Source organism: Neoarius graeffei, chromosome 4 (genome assembly GCF_027579695.1).
Source record: "Neoarius graeffei isolate fNeoGra1 chromosome 4, fNeoGra1.pri, whole genome shotgun sequence".
Taxonomy (NCBI): domain Eukaryota; kingdom Metazoa; phylum Chordata; class Actinopteri; order Siluriformes; family Ariidae; genus Neoarius; species Neoarius graeffei.
The window spans coordinates 86,590,870-86,601,082 of NC_083572.1; the positions used below are offsets into that span (position 1 = coordinate 86,590,870).

At 43.8% G+C, this 10,213-nt stretch overlaps 1 protein-coding gene across 2 annotated transcripts in view; it reads right to left on the reverse strand.

Moving 5' to 3' along the window:
* The window catches only part of cachd1 (cache domain containing 1), a 303,436-nt gene that overhangs the window by 162,193 nt on the left and 131,030 nt on the right, over positions 1 to 10,213 (reverse strand). The window contains exon 2 of one of the 2 annotated variants that reach the window (XM_060919930.1): positions 9,996 to 10,058. The exons of the other annotated variant lie outside the window; for it this stretch is intronic. Within the exon in view, the coding sequence (XP_060775913.1) occupies positions 9,996 to 10,058 (63 nt within the window). The remainder of the gene's footprint in view (positions 1 to 9,995; positions 10,059 to 10,213) is intronic. 2 annotated transcript variants of the gene reach the window in all.

Here is a 10,213-nt window from a genome sequence, read left to right on the forward strand (position 1 = left end):
ATATATTATTTACCAGCTTAAGGTCGGTCCGTATGGTGAAATACCGTGACCTCAGCCTTGAATACTGACCTCGGCCCAGAGGGCCTCGCTCAGTACTTTCAAGACCTCAGTCACGGTATTTCACCATACGGACCTCCCAGCTGGTAAATAACATGTATATATATTTTTTATGGTTTCAGGCTGCAATTTGTGTCTTATATACTTTATAAAAGAAAAAGAGAGGCTGGTAAGAAAATGACAGTTTGCAGCTGCGATAACGGAGACAACAGGAACAAGTGTGTTTCATGGATGCACCACATGACATCGCCTAGTCATTGATTATTTTCCCTCCAACAGCATATTTCTACAACATACAAAACAGTGATCTGAAAATGGGCTACATGAAAGTTTTGTCAGGAACCCAATCTGTAACACTACTTGAAATGCATTTTATAATTAAAAATTAGTGGATACCGGACCTTCACATCCATTTGTGCCCCCCCCCCAATTTTTTTTTTTTGAGAGGGGTGACAGGGTAAAATGATGCAATCTCAGTGCCATATATGAAGAAAACTGATTGAAAAATCGGACCGACATACTTCACAAAACGTTGCTTCTCCTCACCTTGCCTCGATGCTTTGATGCCGAATGATCCGATGACCCAGTTGCCATCATAAGCCTCGGTCACAACCGGCTGTACGTGCTTCTACGGCCGGTCTATGTGCAAAAAACGCAAGAAACGCACGGAGGGCGCGCGTGAAACACACGGAGGGCGCGCGTGTGACGTGCTGATTTTCGAGCCGCAGACCGGCCGCAGAGGTTCTTTGTCATGTCAAACAAACTCTACGGGCGCTTACGTTTTTTTCAGGTTGCAAGACAAACTTACGGCCAACGTGCGTCTTTCTCCACGAACAAAAAAAAAAAACGCAGCGATTTGGGAAACGCCAAAAATCGCACGGCCAAAAAAATCGTACGTCCGGTTGTGACCTAGGCTATAGCAAATTATCATTTTTATATATTTTTTTAAATTCATGATCACCAGAGTGTGTGGGGTTTTATTTGTTTGTTTATTTTTACAAACACTAGCATGATTTACTGCAATGTGAGAGCTCATTGCTAGAACCGTTAGCAAGAGTCAATGGAACGGCGCGATAGTGTGATATCATTATTGCGCCATTCCATTGGCTCTCAGCTTCACTTAATATGACCATTTGTCACCATGTGTCCCCTGTCCTGAAAACCGCTGACGCAAGATCAGAAGGGCGAATCCAAGACTACGTTCAGACTGCACCTTGAAACGACCCATATCCGATTTTTTTGCCCATATGCGACCTGTATCCGATTTGTTATTGACAATCTGAATGACACAGATCCGATTTTTTCACATGCGACCCAGGCCGCTTGGATATGTGGTCCTAATTCCAATGCATATCCGATATTTTCACATGCGACTGCAGTCTGACCGGACAGGTCGCATTCATGCGACCTACACGTCATCAACAAGAGACAAACGTCACTATTCTGCGTTGGCTAATCCCGCCTCTTTGGTGGAAACTTGAAGAGTGCGCTTTTTTTTTGTTTACGTATTACGTAGATGTGCCTATTACGTGTCAATTTGCGCATGCGGGACACTTTTGGGTCGTTTTCCGTTCATATTGGAGATCGCATACAAGTCTCATATAATTGGTAATGTGAACGGCCTAACAAAAAAATCGGATTTCACAATAAATCGGACATGGGTCGTTTCAGGTTGCAGTCTGAACGTAGTGCAATAGTGTTCACTGATTATCTTGTAATGCGGTAGTTTGTAGAACTAAAAGCGGTAGGTGGTATTTCACCTGCCAAAAGCAGTAGACGACCACATGAATCGGTAGAGCTGGCAAGTACGTACCGTAGCTAGCTAACTTACCGAGATGAATCTTCATCCAGTGAGCCGACCTGCTTCCTCTTCAGAAGCTCCAACATCCAGGATGTGCCACCACGCCAGCTAAGGTCAGCTTGACAAATTGTACAATTCGCAACCCTTTCCCCCCCAGAGTTCAGTGTAAAATGTCCCACACACTGGAGGTTTTGGTTTTCGTGCTTAATCAACTATTAAATTCGTTGGCAGCTAATTTGGTCGTTGATTTTAGTCAATTAATTGTTGCACCCCCAGTACAAAGTGAGCTCCATGAAGACATGGTTTGCCAACATTGGAGTGGAAGAACTCGAGTGGCCTCCACAGAGCCATGACCTCAACATGTTTGGGATGAACTGGAACACTGATTGTACCAAAGTCCTCCTGACCAGACGTCAGTGTCCGATCTCACGAATACCCTTGTGGCTGAATGAACACAAATCCCACAGTCATGCTCCATAATCTTGAGAAAAGCCTGAACATTTTTTCATCAAAACCTCACCATTAACAAATCCCTCTGCAGTGACGATGTACATGATCCACTCATAAACGCAGAGATAACCGTAACAGATACTTAAACCAACAAAGGCGATTTGCGGCTTCAGAAACCGGACACGAGTCCACCATAAAACATTCACCGTATAAGAGCTTCACACCTCCCAGTGTCACAAATTCCCAGTTTGGAAAAGACATAAATAACTTGTACACACGGTGGAGTGAGGGGGATTGGGGGAATGTTTATATTTCAGAGTGGTATTACCATTTGTGATCATTTTCATGATTAGTGTTAAAAGTGTAGCTGAATAAACAAGTGGCACACTGTTGAAATAACTGTGATAATCCCAGGTGCTTTGGTTCTGTGTCACTTCAGCAGGCTGACTGCTTCATCATCGGCTCTCAAAGCTCTGACATTAGTGCACTGGTAGTAATCGAGGTGCCAGAACAGTCGCAGTGCCAACAGACAGCTTAATCTCTCACTAACAGACAGTAAACAGCTGCAGGAGACACACAGAATCACAGGAATAACTCACTCACAGGGGGATTTTCTTGGCAAGGCAACCTGATGAAAAAAAAATTACACCCGATACGAGTATATTCGAGCTCTGGGCTGGGTTGCAGACAAATCTCTCTCACACACACTTGTACTTCTATCTTTGTGGGGACACTCACTGACATAATACATTCCCTTGCCCCTTACCCGAACCTTAACCACTACAACTAAATGCCTAACCCCGTCTCTTACCCTAACCTTAACCCAATTCCAACCTGAAACCTAAAGCTAAAGTCTTAACCCGCACACAGTCCTTTGTAGAAGTGAGGCCCAGCCAAAATGTCTTCACTTCCCAAAAACATTCGAACTTTGTTGGTAAAAAACATACAGTGGTGCTTGAAAGTTTGTGAACCCTTTAGAATTTTCTATATTCCTGCATACAGTAAATAGGACCTAAAACATCATCAGATTTTCACACAAGTCCTAAAAGTAGATAAAGAGAACCCAGTGAAACAAATGAGACAAAAATATTATACTTGCTCATTTATTTATTGAGGAAAATGAGCCAATATTACAGATCCGTGAGTGGCAAAAGTATGTGAACCTCTAGGATTAGCAGTTAATTTGAAGGTGAAATTAGAGTCAGGTGTTTTCAATCAGGTGTGAGTGGGCACCCTGTTTTATTTAAAGAACAGGGATCTATCAAAGTCTGATCTTCACAACACATGTTTGTGGAAGTGTATCATGGCACAAACAGAGGAGATTTTTGAGGACCTCAGAAAAAGCGTTGTTGATGCTCATCAGGCTGGAAAAGGTTACAAAACCATCTCTAAAGAGTTTGGACTCCACCAATCCACAGTCAGACAGATTGTGTACAAATGGAGGAAATTCAAGACCATTGTTACGCTCTCCAAGAGTGGTCGACCAACAAAGATCACTTCAAGTGCAAGGCGTGTAATAGTCGGCGAGGTCACAAAGGACCCCAGGGTAACTTCTAAGCAACTGAAGGCCTCTCTCACATTGGCTAATGTTAATGTTCATGAGTCCACCATCAGGAGAACACTGAACAACAATGGTGTGCATGGCAGGGTTGCAAGGAGAAAGCCACTGCTCTCCAAAAAGAACATTGCTGCTCGTCTGCAGTTTGCTAAAGATCATGTGGACAAGCCAGAAGGCTATTGGAAAAATGTTTTGTGGACAGAAGACTAAAATAGAACTTCTTGGTTTAAATGAGAAGTGTTATGTTTGGAGAAAGGAAAACACTGCATTCCAGCATAAGAACTTTATCCCATCTGTGAAACATGGTGGTGGTAGTATCATGGTTTGGGCCTGTTTTGCTGCATCTGGGCCAGCACAGCTTGCCATCATTGATGGAACAATGAATTCTGAATTATACCAGCGAATTCTAAAGGAAAATGTCAGGACATCTGTCCATGAACTGAATCTCAAGAGAAGGTGGGTCATGCAGCAAGACAACGACCCTAAGCACACAAGCCGTTCTACCAAAGAATGGTTAAAGAAGAAGAAAGTTAATGTTTTGGAATGGCCAAGTCAAAGTCCTGACCTTAATCCAATCGAAATGTTGTGGAAGGACCTGAAGCGAGCAGTTCATGTGAGGAAACCCACCAACATCCCAGAGTTGAAGCTGTTCTGTACGGAGGAATGGGCTAAAATTCCTCCAAGCCGGTGTGCAGGACTGATCAACAGTTACCGGAAACATTTAGTTGCAGTTATTGCTGCACAAGGGGGTCACACCAGATACTGAAAGCAAAGGTTCACATACTTTTGCCACTCACAGATATGTACTATTGGATAATTTTCCTCAATAAATAAATGACCAAGTATAATATTTTTGTCTCATTTGTTTAACTGGGTTCTCTTTATCTACTTTTAGGACTTGTGTGAAAATCTGATGATGTTTTAGACCATATTTATGCAGAAATATAGAAAATTCTAAAGGGTTCACAAACTTTCAAGCGCCACTGTATACAGCTAGTCGTCGACTTACGACCTATGCAACTTATGACCGATTGACTTTACGACCGTCTGGTTATGACTGGCAAGTGTTTCCCAGCTGAGCGTACGACAGTTTCCGCCCCAGCTCCTGGCAGCGCCTCTCGCCGTGTACAACTGTTTCCGCCCCAGCTCCAGGCACATGCGCAGTCTCTCTCACGCACTCCGTCATACAGTTTCCACCCCAGCTCCTGGTTTATGAAACGAGCAAATCCTCCCGCCAGCCTGAGCGCTGCAACAGCTGATGATGACGTAGACGACCCACAGCCAAGCACCAGTGATGCCAGCGGTCACCAAGTTTTGAATTTTGCTATGTTTTACATTTTGTATTTTGGTATGTTTCAAACTAAAATGTTTTCTATTTTTCACACCTGTATTTCGTATTTTTTGTTTTGCACATATTAAACGAATTGTACTGTACGCAGTGTAGCATGCAGTGTTTGACTTAAACCAAATAATGAGCCAAGGTAATGAAATAAGAAAATGTTGATAAAATAAGACTTTAAGATGATTACAATATCATTACACATCACAATATACTTACGTTCATTTAACACAGGCCGACTTACAACCAGATCGGTTTACGACCGGTCAGTCGTAACCAAACGCAGTCGTAAGTCGACGACTACCTGTATGTATAAATTGACTGCCTTTTATTTTTATATAAAAGGTAAATCCAGCCTCCTTTGGTACACACTACAAACAGATCAAAACCTCTCTCTCTCTCTCTCTCTCTCTCTCTCTGCACACGTGCACTTATAAGGGAGAACACTGCCCACTTGGCATTGTGGATAACGGCTGAAATAATCCTGACTGCTTTCTTTCTTTTTTTTGGGGGGGGGGGGGTGGGGGGTGGGGGGGGGGGGGGTGGGGGGGTGGGGTGGGGTGGGGGGTCAACAGTGAAATGAGCGAGCATGGGGAAGACATTTACTTAATTATTTAGCTTAATATTTGCACATTCTTAAGTGTGAACTTTCGTTCATTTCATTAAAAACATGCTTGGAATAAAAAAAAAATAAAAATTGCCCACAAACATAAAATTGTCTCATCTCATCTGCTTATCCGGGACCGGGTCGCGGAGGCAGCAGTCTGAGCATGGAAGCCTAAACTTCCCTCTCCCCAGACACCTCGGCCAGCTCCTCGGGAAGAACACCGAGGCGTTCCCAGGCCAGCCGAGAGACATAGTCCCTCCAGCGTGTCCTGGGTCTTCCCCGGGGCCTCCTCCCGGGGGGACATGCCTGGAACACCTCCCCAGGGAGGCATCCAGGAGGCATCCGAAAAAGATGCCCGAGCCACCTCAGCTGATTCCTCTCGATGTGGAGGAGCAGCGGCTCTACTCCGAGCTCCTCCCGAGTGACTGTGCTTCTCACCCTATCTCTAAGGGAGCGCCCAGCCACCCTGCGAAGGAAACTCATTTCAGCCGCTTGTATCCGCGATCTCGTTCTTTCTGTCATTACCCAAAGCTCATGACCATAGGTGAGAGTCGGAATGTAGATCGACTGGTAAATCGAGAGCTTCGCCTTTTGGCTCAGCTCCTTCTTCATAAAATTGTTTCATTAATTAATTTCCACCTTATATATGTAATGCTTCCAGATGATTTTGTGATATATATATAAAAAACACTTTATATTTCATTAGATTTTGGTTAAAAGTGAACGCCATGTGACCTTATCGACTGGATTTAGCAATGACTAATGCCTTCAGCAACAACAGTATAGCCTTGGTCACAACCGGCCATACATGCTCCTATGGCCGGTCTACGTGCAAAAAACGCAAGAAACGCACGGAGGGCGCGCGTGTAACGTGCCGATTTTCGAGCCGTAGACTGGCCGCAGAGGTTCTTGTCAGTCATGTCAAACAAACTCTACGGGCGCTTATGTTTTTTTCAGGTTGCAAGACAAACTTATGGCCAACGTGCGTCTTTCTCCACGAACAAAAAAAAAAAAAAACGCAGCGATTTGGGAAACGGCAAAAATCGCACGGCCAAAAAATCGTACGTCCGGTTGTGACCTAGGCTTATGACTGCCTTTCAGAACGACTAATGCCTACAAGAGGGACGCTCACTGCAAAGACGCTCTTCGTCCTGTTGCTCTTTAGACTCCTTCTTACAAGTGAGTCCAGGAAAACCACGTACAGAGACAACGTTCGCTGTTTAAGAGAGTCTCTCAACTCTCTCTTTAGCTCTAAAGGGCAACACTATCAGGAAACCCACCCCTGATCATTCTCATTCATATCGCATGTCCAAGAACCCGATATGTATCAGATTTCGGACCACATACGAAAGTGATTCGACTCTGAATGGATTTCTGTGTCCACACAGCCCTGGGGGGGAAAAAAGAAAAAAAAAAAAAAAACGGCTCCGTCACACGTTAAGGCAAAAAAGTAGATCCGAGTCACTTCAGCCCGGTAATGCGAGTGTAACCTTTTCATCTTTTCTCCAGAGCCGGATCTCGAAAGGCAAAATGCAGCCCATCAGAAATCTTAAATGAATCCGATATTAACTGGAGATTAAAGAGGGTCTAATCCCAATAACACCAAATACTCTCAAACATCTCACCAGCCATGCTGACTGATTAACCCTTAGGCCATTATTAAAAAATGTTCTGTTTCCGGTCCACCGGCCGGGTGAGTGCCGTTTGTGCGGTTGAAATTTTTTTTTTTAACGCCGGTTTTTCGACATTTTTTTCGGGGTTGTAAATTTAAAATCGAACTTGACATTTCCGCATTCCCAGAGCTTTCCACTAAGGCTCATACTAGCCAGCCATGACAAATAAGTAGCCGGGGGGGGGGGGGGGGGGGTAAACACAAAATAAACTCCTGTGCACGCAGTTCCCAGGATTAAATGTATTTTCCACAGACCATTTATTTATTCACTTTACTCAAATACAAAGTAAAATGGCAGTAAATCTTCTTTCTTTTCTTGCGTATTGCATCATGAGGCGTTCCTGGCTTGTAAATCTCTTATTTTCGGTGCATGACACATTCACGCAACTGAGCATGCTATGAATTAACAACGACAACGGTCTGCAGTGGGGCTACACAATTAAACACTCAGCGAGCATTTCTCCATTTGTGTATGAAAATACACTCCAACCACTCAGTTTGCTTTCATTTACAACCAACGGTGTCTTTTGATGCCAGCACGTAATTGAACAAAAGAAGACTGGTTTACCGGAGACAAAATAAGCGTTATCTCTGCTTCTGTTCCCTCCGACACACTACTGCCTCCGCAGAGTGCGTGCGCACACACACACACACACACCGCATGTCGGGGCCGCGGATGAGTTACTCTCCCCTGATCAACAAAGTCGGCGGGGAATTTGTGGTTATTATCGGTACAAACAGCGCGAATCACAACTTAAATGAGTGCGGTTCAGTTTGACATTATTGTCAGTCCGTTAGATAAACATTTTAATTTTATTAAAATCAAAAATTAATATTTAGAGCCTGTGGGCTACAATAATAGTCATTAAAGTAGCCGGCTGGACTTAATTGTGTAGTCGGCTGTATGGCCGGCAGCCGGCGCTTGTGGAAAGTCCTGCATTCCGCGCAGAATATAGAATTGAATCAGCTCTGCGCATGCGCCGTGCGGCACAAAAAAATGTCAGCCACCATGAAGGAAGGAGATCCGGAGTTTTCAAACATTTGCTTAAGTGTGAAATCGCAAAATGGTATTCTAGCGAACAAGAAAATAGTAAAGATTCAGAAAAACAAATCATTCAGTGATCATTTTAATAGTGTAATTTCATCCGAACTAGGCCTAACGCTCGATTTAGAACTACAAAAAGTCCGTGTGTCGGACATTTTAAGTACCTTTGTAAAAGTTTTGCAAATGTTGCAGTCAGCATTTAAAATGCTAACTTAGTTTTTGTACAAGTTTCAGTTGATTAAACTGTCATATTATTATATGTGTCTGCTTTTGTAATAAAAAAGTACTGAAAGAAAAAGTAAACACAGCATTGTGATTTCTTATCCATCCATATAGTTAAAAAAAAAAAATCCCTCCCTCCCGACTGAACATTTTTTTTGCTCACCTGGTGGACAGGAAACTGATTTTTTTTTAAAGGAACAGTCCACCGTACTTCCATAATGAAATATGCTCTTATCTGAATTGAGACGAGCTGCTCCGTACCTCTCCGAGCTTTGCGCGACCTCCCAGTCAGTCAGACGCAGTCAGACGCGCTGTCACTCCTGTTAGCAATGTAGCTAGGCTCAGCATGGCCAATGGTATTTTTTGGGGCTGTAGTTAGATGCGACCAAACTCTTCCGTGTTTTTCCTGTTTACATAGGTTTATATGACCAGTGACATGAAACAAGTTCAGTTACACAAATTGAAACGTAGCGATTTTCTATGCTATGGAAAGTCCGCACTATAATGACAGGCGTACTAACACCTTCTGCGCGCTTCGGCAGCGCACTGATACGGAGCTCAGATATCAATGCGCTGCCGAAGCGCGCAGAAGGTGTTAGTACGCCTGTCATTATTGTGCGGACTTTCCATAGCATAGAAAATCGCTACGTTTCAATTTGTGTAACTGAACTTGTTTCATATCACTGGTCATATAAACCTATGTAAACAGGAAAAACGCGGAAGAGTTTGGTCGCATCTAACTACAGCCCCAAAAAATACCATTGGCCATACTGAGCCTAGCTACATTGCTAACAGGAGTGACAGCGCGTCTGACTGCGTCTGACTGACTGGGAGGTCGCGCAAAGCTCGGAGAGGTACGGAGCAGCTCGTCTCAATTCACATAAGAGCATATTTCATTATGGAAGTACGGTGGACTGTTCCTTTAAGGATGGCCTTACAGCTAGTGGACAGTAAAGAGTGCAGAACGTGCCATCATTAAATACGGACCATTTCTCCACTCCAGCTTTTAAAGTGTGGAAGTTACGAATTAAATGCAGCGCAGAACCCTTTACTCTCTCACTGCGTCAGGAGTTCAGTGTATCAGCATAAGCAAACACACAGAAAGCTTCAAAGCTAACCAGGGAGCCACTGTCGAATTTTAATTGGCATCCTTTGCCCTTGCAGACTAAACACACACACACACACACACACACACACACACACACACACACACACACACACACACACACACAGAATTTACTCACCTGCTGCACCTCGGTCTCACCGTTTGAAGTTTTCTCCGTGTACACAAAGGAGTTGAAAATTCTCTGTGAGGGCGAGAGAAAGAGATAAAGGCTCAGTGAGACGTGCTGCCAAGAAAACTGAGAAACAGGACCATTTGAGTGAACTAGAGTGAAACATGGGAATCATATTTGCCCATCTGTAACCATGACGAAAAGGCAGAGCAGAGAATTTTACTTTG